The 20,542-nt window shown below is 38.5% G+C and overlaps 1 protein-coding gene across 5 annotated transcripts in view; it reads right to left on the bottom strand.

Annotated features, from left to right (window-relative positions):
* AK9 (adenylate kinase 9) overlaps nucleotides 1-20,542 on the bottom strand; it is a 122,418-nt gene that overhangs the window by 87,037 nt on the left and 14,839 nt on the right. For all 5 annotated transcript variants that reach the window (XR_003590116.2, XM_042253323.1, XM_027972377.2 and 2 more), the window contains exons 6-9: nucleotides 19,151-19,263; nucleotides 15,333-15,521; nucleotides 12,083-12,211; nucleotides 7,696-7,770 (exon numbers count right to left, since the gene is read on the bottom strand). Coding sequence is in view for 4 of the 5 variants with exons in the window: in XM_042253323.1 (XP_042109257.1) it covers nucleotides 7,696-7,770; nucleotides 12,083-12,211; nucleotides 15,333-15,521; nucleotides 19,151-19,263 (506 nt within the window). In the remaining variant the exon portion in view is untranslated. The remainder of the gene's footprint in view (nucleotides 1-7,695; nucleotides 7,771-12,082; nucleotides 12,212-15,332; nucleotides 15,522-19,150; nucleotides 19,264-20,542) is intronic.

The raw sequence follows: 20,542 nt of genomic DNA, 5'->3' as shown, positions 1-20,542 counted from the left end.
AGTATTTAGAGCCACTGGGTTGGAGAAGTCTCTCAAGAAATGAGGGCAGATAGAGAAGAGTACTCAAGGAGTGAGCTCTGGGATCCTCCAACTCTAGTGATTAGAGATGTGGAATGTAGAAGCAGAATGAGCTTTAATAGTGTGAGGGCCCAGAAGACAAAGGAAGAAAGGAGCAAGAAGAAAGAAATGAGAAATATTGCTTCTAGGTTAATTCGATGAAGATGTAATAGTCACCACTGGCTTTGGTCAGGAGATCACGGATGATCTTGGCAGCAGCATATTCTAAGTGAGGAGCTTCTCCCTAATCTGATTACACCACCAGCCTTATTATTTATGTGGCCACCAACCATATCAAACTAAAGATGTGGGCATTGCTTCTGACTTTTCTCTCTCCCTGTCCTCCTAGATTAATTCACTCACTTCTGTCCATTCCCACAGTCACTACCCTGGGTTAGGCCACCATCTCTTGCCTGCTCTACTACAATCTGCTTCTCAGTTTTTCCTCTGCACTGCAGTCTGAATGATCTTTCTTAAAGGGAAGTAGTAGCATTTTCAGTCTTGGGCTTAAAACCTTTCACTGGCTGCCCACTCCTTCATGATGTGGTATAAGCTCTTTAGTGTGGCTGATAAGATCTTTCTTGATTCAACCTCTGCTTATCCCTAAAGTTCTGGCACTATTCTACCCCTCCTACTCCATCTCCCTACAAACTCCTCCATCTTCTAATCCTGCATTCAGTAGCTAGAACTCACTGTCCTCTTTCTTTCCTCTGGGGCTTAACACAGACTATTTCCTCATCCTATAACACTGTCCCAACTCCCTTCTCTCTTCCAGCGCTGAGGGTCTGATTCTTACTCAACATTATAGTTTCAGTTTAGAAATAATTACAGACACATGGCCTTCCTCACTAGGTTAGGTCCTGCCCTTCTGCCATGAGTTCTTCTTATAGTATTGAGATTTTGCCAAAAAGTTCATTCAGCTTTTTCTGTAACATCTTACAGAAAAAAAATGAACGAATGAAATTTTTGGCCAGGTCAATACTTTGTACCTCCCAGATCAAAACACAAACTGTCCTTTAAATATTTATTTCCCCCCAATATATTAGATATAGCATGAGGGAAAGAATTCATCTGACCCCTTCCCATGTGTATCCTTAGAGTTTATCATAATGCTACCCATCTATGAAATAGGTTATGACTTTTGTATTATTTTGTATTACACTGTACATTTTTGCATTTTATAATTTTTATAATGCAAATTATTTTGTATCATTTTTGTATTTGTACTTTCTGGTTATTTTAAAACAATGAGTGCATATGACTAAGAATCAGAATGAAGATTTTTTAAAAATACACAAATTTATAGATACACATTGTAAATTGGTGGCTGCCAGAGGTGGGGGGGTGGAGGATGGGAGGTGAGCAAAATGATTGAAGGACATCAAAAGGTATACACTTTCAATTATAAAATAAATAGGTCATGGAGATGTAGTGTACAGCATGGTGGTTATAGCTGATGGTACTACATTACCTATTTGAACATTGCTAAGAGAACACATCTTTTTTCTTCTTTTTTTAATATAAACTTATTTATTTTAATTGGAGGTTAATTACTTTACAGTATTGTATTGGTTTTGCCATACATCAACATGAATCCATCACAGGTATACACGTGTTCCCCATCCTGAACCCCCCTACCCTCTCCCTCCCCGTACCATCCCTCTGGGTCGTCCCAGTGCATCAGCCCCAAACATCCAGTATCATGCATCGAACCTGGACTGGTGATTCGTTTCAGATCTTAAAATTTTTCATTACAAGAGAAAAAATTCTGTAACACTTTCTGGATGGTGACAAATGTTAACTAGACTTATTGTGCTGATCATTTCACAATATATACAAATATCGAATCATTGTGCTGTATAGTGATAGTGATAGTGAAAGGTGCTCAGTCATTTCTGAATCTCTGCGGCCCCATGGACTATACAGTCCATGGAATTCTCCAGGCCAGAATGCTGGAGTGCGTAGCCTTTCCCTTCTCCAAGGGATCTTCCAGCCCAGGGATCAAACCCAGGTTTCCCACATTGCAAGTGGATTCTTCACCAGCTGAGCCACATGGGAAGCCCAAAGACTAATTTGGGGAGAAAGGAACCATTATTCTGCCTACCATAACTGGCCTACAATTATTCATAGAATTCCCTTATAGGCCTTTACATTTCTGTACTATCTGTAGTATTGTCTCCTCATTCTTTCCTGATTTTAGTTTTATGTTGTATATCTGAAACTAATATTATATATCATTTATATCTCAATTTGGGCTTCCCTGGTGGCTCAGATGATAAAGAATCTGCCTGCAATGCGGGACACCTGGGTTCAGTCCCTGGGTTGGGAAGATCCCCTGGAGGAGGGCATGGCAACCCACTCCAGTATTCTTGCCTGGAGAATCCCCATGGACAGAGGAGCCTGGCAGGCTGCAGTCCATGGGGTCACAGAATCGGACACGACTGTGACTAAGCACAGCACAGCATATCTCGATTTTAAAAAAGAATGAAGATATTTTCATTTGCGGGGAAAACACCTTCTCTTCCTTACCTCCAAGTGGGAAGTTATCACATGAAATGTATTTAAATGATGCATTTGGTATTAAATGATGCATATGCTATTGCTACCATAAACAGAAGAATTACTATTATACTTTAGCCAAAATCATGCGTTAATTTTTCAAATTCACATATTGAAAAAACCTCTTCCCAGAAGCTTTTTTTCTTTTTTCTGATTATAAACATCTTGAACAAAAAAATTTCTCCATATCTCTCCTTAGAATAAATTACTAGAAGTTGGGGGTCTTTGGACAGACAACAGACATTAAAAAAACCTTTTGGATGTATATATGCCCTATAATTTTCCAGGAAAATTGTACCCTGCATGCTTCTACTGAAAGAGCAAGAAAGCATGTTGCAAATGCTTCCAACAATCCTGGATATTGGATAAATTTGTTAAAATTGGTAAGAAAATGCTGCTTTATTTTTTATGCTGATTGCATTTCTTTGAATAATAATTTGATTGATGAGTTGCTTCAGTCGTGTCTGACTCTTTGCAAACCTATGGACTGTAGCCCACCAGGCTCCTGTGTCCGTGGGATTCTCCAGGCAAGAATACTGCCTGGAATGGGTTGCCATGCCCTCTCCAGGGGATCTTCCCAACCCAGGGATTGAACCCATGCCTCTTATGTCTCCTCCATTGGCAGGCGGGTTCTTTACCACTAGTCCCACTGGGAAGCCCCACAACTGGATTACAGTAGTTTAAAAAATAATTATTAAACATTTTTTTCTAAATTACCTACTCATGCCCTTGGCCTGTTTCCTGTATTGTATTTGCTTTTTTTCCTATTGAAATATCAGAGTTTTTAAAATATTTAAATAATAAAAGATATTCAACATTTGTTTATAATAAGTATGGGAATTATTTCCCCTCATTGTCATTTGGCTTTTTTAATACTGAAAATAATATCGTGTTTTCAAATATGCATATATATATATTTAAAAACAGCTTTATTGAGATGCAATTTATAAGCTACTTAAAGTATGTAAGTAAATGGTTTTTAGTATAATCAGTGCAACCATCACTACAATTAATCCTGGAACATTTTTGTCACCCCCCCCAAAAGATACCCTTTACCCATTAGTAGTCACTCCACATTTATCCTGGGAGTTCCCATAGTGGTACCCATTCCCCCCACCATGACCCCCTCCCACTCATCCATTTTTTGTCTTTATACAGATTTGTCTATTTTGGGCATTTCAATAAGTGAAATCATACGATGTATGATCTCTGGTAACTTTTACTTAGCCTGTGTTCAAGATTCATCCATGTTGAAGCATGTGCCAATAATTCAGTTTTTTTAAAATTGCTGTATAATATCCATTGTGGGGCTTCCCTGGTGGCTTAGATGGTAAAGAATCTGTCTACAATGTAGGAGACTCAGGTTTGGTCCCTGGGTTGGGAAGATTCCCTGGAGAAGGAAATGGCAACCCACTCCAGCATTCCAGTATCCAGGAAATCCCATGGATAGAGGAGCCTGTTGGGCTACAGTCCATGGGGTTGCAATGAACTGGACACAACTGTTGCTGTTCAGTCACTCGGTTGTGTCCAACTCTTTGCGACCACATGCACTGCAGCATCCCAGGCTTCCCTGTCCTTCACTGTTTCCCGGAGCAGGCTCAAACTCATGTCCATTGAGTTGGTGATGCCATCCAACCATCTCGTCCTCTGTTGTCCCCTTCTCCTCCTGCCTTCTATCTTTCCCAGCATCAGGGTCTTTTTCACTGAGTCAGCTCTTCATCTCAGGTGGTCAAAATATTGGAGCTTCAGCATCAGTCCTTCCAGTGAATATCCAGGGTTGATTTCCTTTATGATTGACTGGTTTGATCTCCTTTCAGTCCAAAAGACTCTCAAGAGTCTTCCCCACACAACAGTTTGAAAGCATCAATTCTTTGGTGCTCAGCTTTCTTTATGGTCCAACTCTCACATCTATACATGACTATTGGAAAAACCATAGCTTTGATTATATGGACCTTTGTCGGTAAAGTAACATCTCTGCTTTTTAATATGCTGTCTAGGTTGGTCATAGCTTTTCTTCCAAAGAGAAAGGGTATTTTAATTTCATGGCTGCAGTTATCATCTACAGTGATATTGGAACCCAAGAAAATAGTCTGTTACTGTTTCCACTGTTTTCCCATCTGTTTGCCATGAAGTGATGGGACTGGATGCCATGATCTTCGTTTTCTGAATGTTGAGCTTTAAGCCAGCTTTTTCACTCTCCTCTTTCACCTTCATCAAGAGGCTCTTTAGTTCCTCTTTGCTTTCTGCCATAACAGTGGTGCCATCTGCATCTGAGGTTATTGATATTTCTCCCGGCAATCTTGATTCCAGCTTGTGCTACATCCAGCTCAGTATTTTGCATGATGAACTCTGCATAGAAGTTAAATAAGCAGGGTGACAATATACAGCCTTGACATACTCTTTTCCCAATTTGGAACCAGTCCATAATTTCATGTCCAGTTCTAACTGTTGCTTCTTGACCTGCATACAGATTTCTTAGGAGGCAGGTAAAGTGGTCTGGTATTCCCATCTTTCAGAGTTTTCCACAGTTTGTTGTGATCTACACAGTCAAAGGCTTTAGTGTAGTCAATGAATCAGAATTACATGTTCTTCTGGAATTCTCTTGCTTTTTCTATGATCCAGCGGATGGTTGCAATTTGATCTCTGGTTCCTCTGCCTTTTCTAAATCTAGCTTGTACATATGGAAGTAATCAGTTCACATACTGTTGAAGTCTAGCTTGGAGGATTTTGAGCATGACATTGTTAGCATGTGAAATGAGTGCAACTGTGTGGTAGTTTGAACATTCTTTGGCATTGGAATGAAAATTGACCTTTTCCAGTCCTTTGGCCACTACTGAGTTTTCCAAATTTGCTGGCATGTTGGGTGCAGCACTTTAACAGCATTATCTTTTGGGATTTGAAATAGTTCAACTGGAATTCCATCACTTCTACTAGCTTTGTTTGTAGTGATGCTTCCTAAGGTCCACTTGACTTTGCGCTCCAGGATGTCTGGCTCTAGGTAAGTGATCACACCATGGTGGTTATCCAGGTCCCTACAATCTTTTTTGTACAGTTCTTCTGTGTATTCTTGCCACCTCTTCTTAGTATCTTCTGCTTCTGTTAAGTCCATACCTTTTCTGTCCTGTACTGTACACATCTTTGCATAAAATATTCCCTTGGTATCTTCAATTTTCTTGAAGAGATATCTAGTCTTTCCCATCCTATTGTTTTCCTCTCTTTCTTTGCATTGTTCAGTTAGGAAGGCTTTATCTCTTTGCTATTCTTTGGAACTCTGCATTCAGATGGGTATCTCTCTCCTTTTCTCCTTTGCCTTTCGCTTCTCTTCTTAGATATTTGTAAGGCCTCCTCAGACAACCATTTTGTCTTTTTGCATTTCTTTTTCTTGGGAAGTTTTGGATCACTGCCTCCTATACAATGTTATGAACTTCCATCCACAGTTCTTCAGGCACTCTATCAGATCTAATCCCTTGAATCTATTTGCCACTTCCACTATATAATCATAAGGGATTTGATTTAAATCATACCTGAATGGCCTAGTGTTTTTCCCTACTGTCTTCAATATAAGTCTGACTTTTTGCAATAAGGAGTTCATGACCTGAGCCACAGTCAGCTCCTGGTCTTATTTTTGCTGACTGTATAGAGCTTCTCCATTTTCAGCTGCAAAGAATGTAGTCAACCTCATTTTGGTATTGACCATCCGGTGATGTCCATATGTAGAGGAGAAGGTGTTTGCTATGACCAGTGCATTCTCTTGGCAAAACTCTGTTAGCTTTTGTCCTGCTTCATTTTGTACTCCAAAGTCAAACTTAGCTGCTACTCCAGGTATCTCTTGACTTCCTACTTTTGCATTCTGGTCCCCAGTGATGAAAAGGACATCGTTTTTGGTGTTAGTCTTAGAAGATCTTAAATGTCTTCATAGAACTGTTCAACTTCAGCTTCTTCAGCATTAGTGGTTGGAGCATAGACTTGGATTACTGTGCTACTGAATGGCTTGCCTTGGAAACAAACTGAGATCATTCTGTCATTTTTGAGATTGAGCCAACTCTTTTGTTGACTATGAGGGCTATTCCATTTCTTCTAAGGGATTCTTGCCCACAGCAGTAGATATAATGGTCATCTGAGTTAAATTCACCCATTCCCATCCATTTCCATCCCAACACAACTGAGAGACCAACACATCCATTGTCTGAATATACATTTTATTTATCCATTCATCAATTGTTAGACATAGGGGTTGTTTCTACCTTCTGGCTACTGTAAATAGTGCTGCTACGAATATTCGCATACAAATTTTCATTTAAACACCTGTATTCAGTTATTTTGGGCAAATACCTAGGAGTTAAATTGCTGATTCATATAGTAACTCCATATTTAACCTTTTGAGGAACTGCCAAACTGGTTTCCAAAGTGGCCACACCATTTGCAGTCCTACGAACATTGTATGTTGGGCTTTGCTGGTGGCTCAGCAGTGCAGGAGACTATAATGCAAGAGACTCCAGTTCGATCCCAAGGTTAGGAAGATCCCCTGGAGAAGGAAATGGCAACCCACTCCAGTATTCTTGTCCAGGAAATCCCATGGACAGAGGAGCCTGGCAGGCTACAGTCCATGGAGTTGTCAGAGTTGGACATGATTTAATGACACTACCACAGCAGTGTATGAATATTCTGATTTTTCTACATCCTCACCAACATTTGTTATTCATTATCTGTTTTTTTGTTTTTTCTTTTTAATTTTAGCCATCTTAGTGGATTTGAAGTGATATCTCCTTATAGCTTTGGTTTGCATTTCCCTATTACTCATGTTAAGCATTGTATCATATGTTTATAGCTCTTACCTGCTTTTACTTTTTTTCAAGGTACTTTTTGTCACACAGAGGTTTTAAATTCAAATGTAGTTTTGATTTAAATATGGACAGATGAATAAATATCATATTAAATTTTAAGTGTCAAAATGAATTTTTCAAAAATAAATGGTATTCAAAATATAAATCTATTTTTGATACAAAAATAAGTATCATTCAGTCAATACTTTTTTGATTTTCCAAACTGTGACATATTCTTACTGAGCATTGCACTTACCATGAACAGCTCCTCTGGGGGCTTATTTCCATCTAGCTCAATAAGATACTGGGAATCGTGTTCAGCCATTACTTCCTGCAGATAATCAAAAAGAAGCCTTATCATTCAGGATCATTGGCAAAAGTTCAGTCTTCATATACCATGAAGAAATCTTTAATGCTAAGTTATTTGCTATATACATGACATACTGGATGTTATTTTCAGTGCTCAGGAGAACTTTTACAAAAGCCTAAACTAGTCGTACCATGAATTCTGTTCTTTCTGTTTCTTCTGTTTTTCTCTACAGTGAGACATCCACCTCTCTGCATATATTCATAGAATAATTTCTGCCAAACTGCTAGGTGAAGAATGGGCTTGGTTTGTTTCACTTTTTATTCCTCTGGCTGTGGGTGATGTTCAGTATCTAGAAATCCATCTCTGTAAACTACTGAACCATAACCTCTGTGCATTTTGTTAGACCTTTCTTTTCCTTAACATTCACAGAAAGTCTTTAACCTTTATCTGCTGTATGGTTTGCAAATGTTTTACCTGGCTATGATTTATCATTTGACTTTGTTTATGGTATCTTTTGTATTATAAAATATATTTATGATGAAATCTGTTATCGTTGTTTCTGGATTTCCTTTCTTCTTTAAATTAGATTTTTCTGTATCTCAAGAGTATATTAATATTCTTGTAAATTTTCTTCCATTCCAAGAAAGTAAGGGTGGTGGAGATATAAGATCCACCTCTACCCTTCTTGAAAGACTCAGATAAGATCCATCTCCATCTTTTTTCATGGTTTTCATAGACCCTTATTTACCTGCCTCCATAAAACCCTAGCCCCTCTCTTTGAGAAAGTCTTCATTAGTGAATGTTTTCCCTGTTGCCATAGTCTGGAACAAAATCACCTACTTAAATGTCCAGTACATTTTGTCTTTCATAATACTGTGTAAGGTTATTAGGTTCTAAGTGTTTCTCTACTTCTAGACAGAAGAACCATTATGCCTGCATTGTTTAACCATAAATTCAGTTCAGTCACTCAGTCATGTCCGACTCTGCGACCCCACGGACTGCAGCATGCCAGGCCTCCCTGTCCATCACCAACTCCTGGAGTTTACTCAAACACATTTCCACTGAGTCGGTGATGCCATCCAAATATCTCATCTCCTGTCATCCCCTTCTCCTCCTGCCTTCAATCTTTCCCAGCATCAGGGTCTTTTCAAATGAGTCAGTTCTTCGCATCAGGTGGCCAAAGTATTGGAGTTTCAGCTTCAACATCAGTCCTTCCAATGAACGCCCAGAACTGATCTCCTCTAGGATGGACTGGTTTGATCTTGTAGTCCAAGGGACTCTCAAGAGTCTTCTCCAACACCACAGTTCAAAAGCATCAATTCTTCTAGTAGAATCCAAGAATCCAACCATAAATTACGATGTTCTAAACAAGGATGTACATTATGCTTTTCTGCGTTTCAGATACTTTCCTTAAACTAGATTCTTTTTATTTCATAGCCTTTTTACCTTAAATTAAAAATATTTTTTTTTGCTTTACCACGCAGCATGTGGTATCTTAGTACCCTGACCAGGGATCAAACCCACAACCTCTGCAGTGGAATCTCAAAGTCTTAACCACTAGACCACTAGGGAAGTCCTAGGTTCTTCAGAATGAACTTAGTATACTAAGTCTAAAGGTATGAAGACTCTTAAGGCTAAAGACACAAACACCGGGTCAGACCAGTAGTCAAGCTGCGATGTGAAGACAGGCAAGAATGAAGACTTGGCCTTGGATTAGTCCTGAAGCAGGATAGAAACCAGACACTGATGCAGTTACTTTGCTCCTACTTGCTTTCCTCGTGTCTTTTAGAGGAACGCTGAATTTTGGTGGTCTTGGCCTCTCAAGTGAATCCACATCTCAGCCAGATCAGAGGAGACTAGAATTGTAGGCTCCTGCCTTTCAAGGGGGTTGCATGACTGAAGCGACTTAGCAGCAGCAGCAGCCTTTCAAGGCTCTTCCCAACCTCCTTCCACACATATCAGCACCCTCAAATTACCATACAAGGCAAGCTATACACTAGATCTGAAGTCTAGGTTCTTGGCCTAGAAACTTTTGTCTGAGCAGTCAGTTCTTATCTATGCTTTGCTGCAGGGCCTAGAAATTTTCCACTTCTGTGCTTTTCTCAGGCAAGCTATCTAAAAACCACCATACTAATTTATATTCCTTTCAGCAGGGTATGGGAGTGTTTGCTTTACCATATGTAGTTGCTAGAATTAGGAATTCTTATTCCTTGTCCATCTTTTAAAATTTAACTGGGGAAATATTTCTTTAGCATTTAATTATTATCAGTAAAGCTGAATATTTTCCTATAGACTTGTTACTCTTTTGTCATTAATTTTTGTGAATTGTCTGCTCATATTTGTTACTCATTTATTATCTGGAGGGTAAGTCCTTACAGGTTTTAGAAAAATCATATCTATGATCTTTTTTTCCTACATTTTTAAAAATTGAAGGATAGTTGATTTACAATGTTGTATTAATTTCTACTGTATAGCAAAGTGATTGTTATATATGTATATGTATATATAGACATACACATTCTTTTTTTAAATTCTTTTCCACTGTGGTTTATCATAGGATATTGAATATAGTTCCCTGTGCTATATGTTAGGACATTGTTATTTATCCATTGTATATATATTAATACTAATTTGCATCTGCTAACCCCAAACTTCCAATCCATCCCTCCTCTACCCACCATCCCCTTGTCAACCATGTCTGTTCTTTATGTCTGTGAGTCTATGACCTTTCAGTATATTAAACCTTTAAATATTTTATCAGAGTCGATGTGGATATTTTTCTTTTAAGTAAGGGTTTTTTAAATTATGTCTAGAAATTTACATGTAATGAAATGGAAGCTGTTATTTTTCCTTTGTGACCTCATCATTTGTTCAACTGAACATCTGTCAAGCATTTAGCACTCGCCAGACTCTGGGCACTGCACTGGACATTGATGATGCTGGGAGTCCCTATCCTTGAAGAGACTACCTCTGCTTCCCATTCCCAACTCCCTGCCCATGAATATAATTTTATAATCTTCTGAATCTTATTTTAATTATGCTTTATTCACACCCAATTCCAGCAGCTCAAGGAATATGTAGAATATTTTTGTTGAAGGAGAAAGAATGTTATAGACAGACATCCAAATTACCCTTAAGAAGCTATGTTTAGAGGCCAGGGATAGAAGAGGAAGAAAGGAGGAATCAGTCATACATAAGAAAACAAAAATACTGAATCACTGTGCTGCATATCTGAAACTAACACAATACTGTAAATAAATTTAAAAAATAGAACAATTTGGATCTCACTGAGGAGGTGGACAATGGGAATGAAAATGATCCACTTGTCTCTAAAAATATATAAACATTATAAAACACCATGAAACAAATCCTTTTAATTTCTCCATCAGATGGAAAGAGGCAATTTGAGGACTATTTTTCATTTGTCTTTGTAGTTTATTGCTTAGCATGGTATCTGGCCAAATACCATATAATAAATGTTTGTTGGATAAATCTCCAGCATAAATTGGAGTCTGCTCTGGATTTTTAAACATAAAAACATGCTTTTCAATAATCATAATTTCAGTAATCATCCTTTTAAAATGCTAATTCTTTTAATTATAACTTTCTTATTATAATATATAATAGCCTTATCATATTTACAAATAACCAACTTTGAATAGGATACACAGAGAAACCAGTCTTGGATGGCTTTCTTTAGATTGTAATTTAACTAAATTAACAGTTCCTTTCAGAATAAAAGATGCACCTTAGGTGTACATTTGTTTTTATAAACCCATACATTTTGGATTCAAAATGCTTTTACAAAACAATGCCTTAATATGGACTTTCCAATCCCCAACCATAAATAAATTCCCCTAATGACTTTTGAAACATGCAATTCATTTATCACTTTTCAGCAGCACTGTTGCTTTGTAAGAATAAAATAATGTTGCTCTGCGAAACAGCCTTTGGAAAGCAATCTTACTCTGATAGCATTTTACCAAGCTCAAGAGGAGGAGAATGAAGCAGATAATACACAAGGTGAAGAAATGTGAAGGCTATTTAACCAGGGATAAAACACGAATAGGGCTTCACTGGCAGCTGAGCAGTAAAGAATCTGCCTGCAATGAGGGAGATGCAGGTTTGATCCTTGGGTTGGGAAGATGCCCTGGCGGAGGAAATGGCAACCCATTCCACTGTTCTTGCCTGGAGAATCCCATGGACAGAGGAGCCTGGTGGGCTACAGTCCATGGGGTTACAAAGAGTTGGACGTAAACCAAAGCAACTTAGTACACAGGCACGCAAAATACAAGTATCAAATTCCTTTTTTAGCAATATATCTTTTTCTTACTTCTAAAGGATGAAGAATTATTTCCTTATAAAGGTTAACAATGTGTTCGATATTTTCCAAATAATCCTCAGGTCTCTGAACGAGGTGTTGAAGAACTTCAGCCACCATCTGCATTTCAGCAATAAATGCCTAAATGGAAAAGAAGTCATGTTGAATATCTTTATGTTAATGATTAGTTCATTTCCAAGTCATATCCCTCTCTTCCTATACCTGCATGCCATTTTGGGGTAAGAAGCAGGGAAAAGGGGAGATTGGAAATAGGATTTTTATTTTAGAGAGATTGAACACCCTGAAGGTCTTTTATCAGATGGAATAAAGTTTTAAATTGACTTGGATACTTACTCATTTCTTTTGCCCCTCAAAGAGTAGGGAAGAGTATGGGAGTAACATCCGATTTTTAGAGACAAAATAAAGAAGTTGGATTTTCTCTAAGTACCTGAGCTTGTAGCTCATCCACTCATTGATTCATTCATGTATTAATAGTAAAGCTTCAGTGCCTACCCCACGCCAGACACTGTTCTAGGAGCTTGAAATATAACAGAGAACAAAACTAAGGGCTTGGGCTTAGACAGCACACATCCCAACTGAGGAAGACAGAGCATAAACAAGTAGACAAATAGATACATCACAGGTTAGGCTGTGGTGGTAAGAGCTAAGAAGAAAGATGATGGCAGGGGAGAAGGGATGGAGAGCGATGGGGGAAGATGGTTATGAAAGGGTTCACAGAAAAAAATGACCTTTGTATCATATTTATTTCCCCATTATTATCATCATATTTGGGCTTCCCACGTGGTGCTAGTGGTAAAGAACCCACTTGACAATGCAGGAGACTGAGATGCAGGTTCAATCCCTGGGTTAGGAAGATCCCCTGGAGGAGGAAATGGCAATCCACTCCAGTATTCTTTCCTGGAGAATCCCATGGACAGAGGAGCCTGGTGGGCTACAGTCCATAGGGTTGCAAAGAGTCAGACATGACTGAAGCAACTTGGCATGCACGTACATATTTATTATATTTATTATGATGGTATGCTTTATTCATGTTAAAATCACACACTTTTATTCCTATTTGCTATGAGGTCTACTTGAAATATTTAGCTAGAATAGTTGCTGGTTATTTATCCAATGCCTTATTTGCACAGGGAAGATTATTTTATATTTTTAAATGGGCATTCTTACATTAATAGGTTTTTAAAATTGAGATATAATCGACATATAACATCACATTAGTTTCAGGTGTACAATAGAATGATTCAATACAGTTGATCTTTGGGCAATGTGAGGCTGAACTGTGTGGGTCCACTGATAGGATATTTTTCAATAGTAAATACATAGTGCTACATGATCTGTGGTTGGTAGGATGCAGAACCGTGGATATAGAAGGCTGACTGTAAGGTTAACTTGGATTTTCAGCTGCACAAAGGGTCGGTGCCCCAACTCTGGAGATGTTCAAGGATCAACTGTATTTGTACTTACTGTGCAGTGATCATAATAAATCTAATTAACACCCATCATCATACATGCATGCGTGCATGCTAAGTTGCTTCTGTTGGGTCTGACTCTTTGCAACCCTATGGACTGTAGCCTCCCAGGGTCCTCTGTCCATGGGATTCCAGGCAAGAATCCTGGAGTGGGTTGCCATTGCCTTCTCCAGGGGATCTTCCTGACCCAGGGATCGAACCCAGGTCTTCTGCATTACAGGCAGATTCTTTATTGTCTGAGCCACCAGGGAAGCCATCATCACACATAGTTACAGTGTTTAACTATGAAGTTAACATAACCCCTTAAAAGTTCTGCTCTTAAATGAAAGATCTTTTCATTTAAGATCTGCTCTTAAATGAAAGAACAAATGTCAAAAATTCATTTAACCCAGTAGTGAGGAAAGCAGCAGGATAACAAAACTGAAGTATGTATAATCACTGAAATCAGAGTACAAAGTTTGATGTCCTGCTTAACATCCTTCAGGGCAATAAAACTGTTGCCTTTGGGGTTTATCTTTTCTACTAGACAAATGATTTGCAATGTATCACTTTCTACATTAACATCAGACTTAACTGAGTCTAGGCCCTAATAGAAATAGTATTTATTCATGATAATATATAAGTTATAGAAACTACTTAAAATTATTAAACATCATAAATAAGTAAATCTATAATAGAAATCACAGGTGTATTTCAATAGAGCAAGGACTGGCAAGCTATGACCTGTCTCACTCACCCCAGTGGGCTAAATCCAGCCCATTAGCTATTAACAAATTTCCTGAGTGGGTGAGTGAAAGTCACTCAGTCATGTCAGTCTCTTTGTGACCCTATGACTATACAGTCCATGGAATTCTCTAGGCCAGAATACTGGAGTGGGTAGCCTTTCCCTTCTCCAGGGGAATCTTCCCAATCCAGGTCTCCCGCATGGCAGGTGGATTCTTTACCAGCTGAACAGGAGGGATGCCCAAGAATACTGGAATGGGTAGCCTATTCCTTCTCCAGTGGATCTTCCTGACTCTTAGCATCCAATTTTCCTCATTAAGTCTGGTATAAGATTCTTTTGAGGTCCCGATGTGTTATGCTTACTAGTATTGACTTTAGGATTGTTATTATATGTGAAATTGGGGTATAGATTTATTTTCATGTGCTCTCTTTGTCAGAGTTTGGAATCGGGGGTTATGTTAACTTCATAAACTGGATTCTATCTGGGCTGCCTTCTTCCTCAAATTACATATGTTTTCTGTTGTTCTGACTCTTCACACTAGCTTGCATAGTGTGAGCTTGACACATGGCAGGTGATCAGTGACTCTCTGTTGCTATGAAATGAAGCAGATTAGCTATCAGGATATGGAGGGACTTCCATCCTGACAAGAAGGATGACCTTAAACTTGATGACCTTTACATTATGATCTAATAGTTCTTGAAAACATGGAATATTTTTTGTTTCCTCGAACTAAATAAAACCTTAAGGAAAATATAATTTTCTGTATAGAATATTCATATTCTGTCATTTAATTACAGCAGTTTTTAAAAAGGAAACCGATACAGTGAGAGCAAGGTGTTTTTTATTTCTTTTTTAAAATTTTAATTTATTTGGCTGCACCAGGTCTTAACTGTGGCATGTGGGATCTAGTTCCCTGATCAGGAATTGAACCCAGCACCCGCCCCCCCCCCCCCCCGGCATTGGGAGTGGGGAGTCTTAACCACTGAACCATCAGGGATAGTCCCTATAGCAAATTTTAGAAATATAGCATCTTGTACACAGATATTACCTCTTCTTCTTCTTGCTCTTCTTCCTCTTCCCCCTCCTCTTCTCCTTTTCCTTCCTTTTGGGCTTCTTTCTTCTTTTTCCTACGATTCTCAATGACTTCAGGATCCCACTGATCTCTTGTGTATATGTTTCCTGTACTACTGTGCTGCCTTTGCCCCGAAATTCTTTGGCATAAATCATAGTCAGGGCACTAAGGAACAACATTAATCATTACTCAAAACATTTTGAGTATGCCTTTGCTTCCTGTTCATATATTATGCAATATATCAACCCCCAAATTCCTCAAAACCCTGAGCAAATACAGTACTATAAATGGTATTTTGAATCAGATTTCATCACATGCCAAGAGAGGAACAAGATACAACTTTTATGTTATGGCAACACTTTCTTTACCCAAAAGTAATACATATGAGAAAGTTTCAGAAGCTGTAGAATAAAAAAAAGAGAGAGAATAACAGTAGAAAGAGCTAGAGAAGTAGAATAGAAGATCTGTTTAGTTAGAGGTATTACAGGAGGATTTTGTCAGATTAGTTGGAAAAGGCTGAGAATGGATGAAAATGATGGGATAGCCACATTTTTTTCCCAACAAAAGATATATCATGTATTTATAATATTTACTATGATATACAGCTCTATGGATGAAGTATTTCATAAAATAGCATCAACGAATGGGATCTGAAAGGTCACCTGGTTTAGTCTAACCTTATCATTTGCAAATGAGAAAACTGAATCTGGATAGTAAAAAAGGCCAAAACCAAAGTCTGTGAGTGATTTCCTCATTTCAAATGCTTCCATGTGTATAATATTTCACTCAGTACTTAAACTAACCCTGTCAGAGAAGTAATAGAATATTGGACCCAAACCATTTCAGATCAGAGAGGGACTGCTCTGGCAGCATCAGGCCACAGTCGTGAGGGGCAACTACAGCCTGAGCCCAGGCCTTCTGCTCCGTAGCCCACTCTCTGTAACTCATTATTAATGATAAGCTAAGGTTTGGGGCTGTAAAGCCTGCTCTGAGTATTTTTCAGGATAAAAACCTCTGGATGACATTCTCTAGTAGCGGTTTTAAAACATTAGAGTGTAACTCTATACAGAGGATTATAAATAAAAGTTTCTGCTTCCCTTGTGATTTATTAAGTCTGGAGTAAGGCTCAGACATTTTAACGAACATCCTCAGTGATTCTGATGCCAACAGTATATGCACCACACATTTGAGAAAGGGGGCAAGAAACTAGAACTTTTCATGCTAACGTTCTGATTTCCTCTGACCACTTCTATATGGAAATGGGATGGGAATTTATTGAGGCAAGACTTTTATTTAGGCTAATTTTTCACACACAAAAGATTTCAACCCATACTGGTAATTTAAAAAATATATGCATATTTGCCCTTATTCAGCAACCTAGAATGCCCACATTGTGGGTCCTTGGCAAAGACTATTGCCTCTAGCTGTCTCCTGTTCTCATGTATCAGTTCAGTTCAGTTCAGTCACTCAGTCGCGTCTGACTCTGCGACCCCATGGACTGCAGCAAGCCAGACTTCCCTGTTCATCACCAGCTCCTGGAACTTGCTCAAACTCATGTCCATCGAGTCGGTGATGCCATCCAACCAACTCATCCTCTGTCATCTCCTTCTCCTCCTGCCTTCAATCTTTCCCAGCATCAGGGTCTTTTCTAGTGAGTCAGTTCTTCACATCAGGTGGCCAGAGTATCGGAGCTTCAGCTTCAGCATCAGTCCTCCCAATGAATATTCAGGACTGATTTCCTTTAGGATTTGATCTGCTTTGCAGTCCAAGAGGTTTTCAAGAGTCTTCTCCAACACCACAGTTCAAAAGCATCAATTTTTTGGTGCTCAGCTTTCTTTATAGTCCAACTCTCACATCCATACATGACTACTGGAAAAACCATAGATGTACCTTTTCACATATGGGAAATGATTTATCAGTCTTAGGGTGCAGCTGTGCCTCAGAGCAGTCCTCAAACTTCAGCAGCATCAGTGTCACCTGGAGAACTTTTTCAACACAGACAGCTGGATGCCACCCCCCACAGTTTCTGTAGTTCTGGGTTGCTCCCTGAGAATCTGCATTTCTGACGAGCTTCTTGAGTGCTGCTAATGCAGTTGGCTCTAGGAACAAACTCCGAGGGCCATTACTGTAGTAGATCACTGGCCTTTAATGCTTTTTTCTTTTTTTTTTAAAGTACAGACCACTTTAGAATATGATGATGCCGTAAGATTTTGCATCAGGAAAATGCCCATACACATAAAATTTGGATATAATTTCAGATGGTTCATGGGTGCTTAAGTGTTCTTGGACTCCAGGCTTAGAACTTCTGGTCTAGAACTCCCAGACTCCATTCCCAAATAAGGTCAGACCATCAGAGAAGTGTGTGCTGTACTGATGTTCTGTTTCACATGAGGTCCTCTGATTACACTCCAGCTAGGAACTGCCATGGACACCTACCATCACACTTCTAATATTAGTGGGGTTAAGGACTTCATTTTCTACACACAGTACAATCCTTATATTGAACCCATTTTAAGACATATCTCTCATTAAGTTTTTCCTGAGGAATTCCTCATCTTTTCAAGGACAATGTGAATTTTATATAACTGGTCACATTTCCCCTTCTACTTTGGATCATCAAACTTAGAACCAAATTCATGACCCAAATTTAGTGAGCATTTGGGACCTTGCTGCCTGTATATCTGTGTGTTCTTATTCCACTAAGTCTTAATTTCCTATACACTCTCTATTTTCCATGGCCTAGACTTTATATTTGGTTTCAGTTAAATCTTTGAGATTTGTTTTTTCTTTTCTCCATTATACACATGTTCACACGGGTGACATTCCAAAAGTCACAAAGGGATGTTGATTGGCCCTTGACCATGATCTGTGGCTGGGGCTGCAGATAACACCACCCCAGCACTGTATGCCACCTGTCTCTCACAGCTGGCCCAAACACACCACTGAGTCCCCGCACCTGAGCTGAGAACCATCTGACGTATTTATTTTGAGTTGTCAAACCCTTCGGGGAACCAGGCAGGGTATTATTATAAATAGCTATCATTCATTTGATAAACTAGGGATCCTCACCTCACTGCATTCTTACCATAACCCTATGAGGCAGCTATCTTTGTATCATCTTTGTTTAGAGGAAACTGAGGCTCCTAAATGTGATTTACCAAGTTCTACAGTTGGTAAAGGAAAGAACTGGGACCAACCTAGCAATGTTATTAACATTCATACATCTGAATCATTTGTTCATCCTTTCATTTTATTTAACTGGCAGACTTATTAGGTACCATTTATTGTGCTTTTTGATGTTTACAGGAGTAAGACATGGTTCCCACCTCCAAGCAAGGCATGAGTCTAGAAGAAAATGGACAATTATAATATAGTACGGTATTAATAATATGATAGAAAAGAGCAATGTGAACGGTTGTCAGACAATATTTAACTTTTCTGTGGTGAGTAAAGGGTGGGGTATAAGGAGAGAGAGAGCGAGCGTAAGAATGAGAGTCAGTTGTTGTTTGTGTTACTGTGGAGGGGGTGGTCATCAGGGAACATTCTGTAGAGATGATGCCTGAACTGACTTTCAAAGAATGACTATGGTTAAGCCTGGTGAAGGGACAAGACGGTATTTCCTGTGGACAGAGCTACAGGAGCAAAAGAATGGAGGTATGAGAAAATACAATTCAGTCCCTAAAATTGATTCATAGTTATTTTTCCTTAACTCCTTAAAAAATTAAGAACATTCCTTGAATTTAACTATCAAAGATATTGTTTATATACTCTATACTAGAAAGACATATTCTTACCTTAATATTGATTATAATATCAGGTTTCAATTTTAAATTTCTAATTAATTCTATTTGCTGCAGAGTAGTCATGGCATCCTGTGAAAGTGATGGTATTTCAGTGATAATATAGCCTGTAGAGTGAAATATAATTTTTAAAGTTTTATAATATTATCAATATCTGAGAGCAGATTTATTATTATTTATAAAAACATCATTTCTCTATTGATGAATACTAACACTGATCTTAAAATATCTGTTGACATTTAAAATTAATAATTAAGGTTATTGCCACATGATGTATAACTATGAATAATGTTTTTCTGGCAATAAAACTATTGGGCTAGAGGAAACATCTTTAAAAATTCCAAATCAATTTATTTTAGGCACAAGAGGTGCCTAGAGAAGGAAATTCCATGCCAGTAATTCTTTAACTCATCTTAGGAAAACTCATATGATGAGTGGTAAAGGTAAATCATAGGGGTTGCATGGTATATTATTTTTCTTTCTTGAATTAATATTTCATAATATAATAGAATATACATATACAGTGTTTATATAAGTTACAGAGAGTAAAAAAAAATACCCATGTAACCCTCATACAGTTAAGAAACAACATTATTAATATGATTTTGGCTTAGTATGTTTTTTGGCTTGCATCCCTACCCAAAAACCTATATCTGCTCATTGAAATTCACCCTTGATAGCATTATCATATTAGTTTCCTTAATATATTTATTTAATATGTCACTCTATTATTTGAGAAACCTTTCTCTTTTTTAAAATTTATTTATTTTTTAATTGAAGGATAATTGCTTTACAGAATTTTGTTGTTTTCTGTCAAACCTCAACATGAATCACCCATAGGTGTACGTATACTCCCTCCCTTTTGAACCTCCCTCCCATCTCCCTCCCCATCCCACTCCTCTAAGTTGATATAGAGCCCCTGTTTGAGTTTCCTGAGCCATACAGCAGAGAAACCTTTCTCTTAATAGAACAGAATAAAGTCTTGACTCTCACTGGAAATTAAAGGCCTTCAACAAATTTTTTCTGCTGTTTTATAGAATATTTTTTCCTTGGAGGAACTGACAAATTACGGTTATTAAGCTTTGATTTTTCTTACACATTTTATAAAAAGTTAGTGGAGTGAGGTTGTCAAGTGCCGCCTCTGGGACATGATGGCTGGCATTAACCCCTTGGACTGACACACTGCAGCGCTGGGTGCTGCCGTGAAGGTGACTGCATGACTCAGCCCCAGACTGAATTCAACACTTGCCCAGCTGACCCATCTTGATCAGATAAGTCCAGAGACCAGTCAGTCCCCAGAGATCATGCCCTCCCCCTCTAAGCAACAAGGCACTATACAAGACCTCCCTCCCATCCCCTCTGCTGCCAGCACTGCTCAGCTCTGTG

Source organism: Ovis aries, chromosome 8 (assembly GCF_016772045.2).
Source record: "Ovis aries strain OAR_USU_Benz2616 breed Rambouillet chromosome 8, ARS-UI_Ramb_v3.0, whole genome shotgun sequence".
Taxonomy (NCBI): Eukaryota; Metazoa; Chordata; class Mammalia; order Artiodactyla; family Bovidae; genus Ovis; species Ovis aries.
Note: the sequence above shows the minus strand (reverse complement) of the source record. Positions and strands in the feature narration are given on the sequence as shown.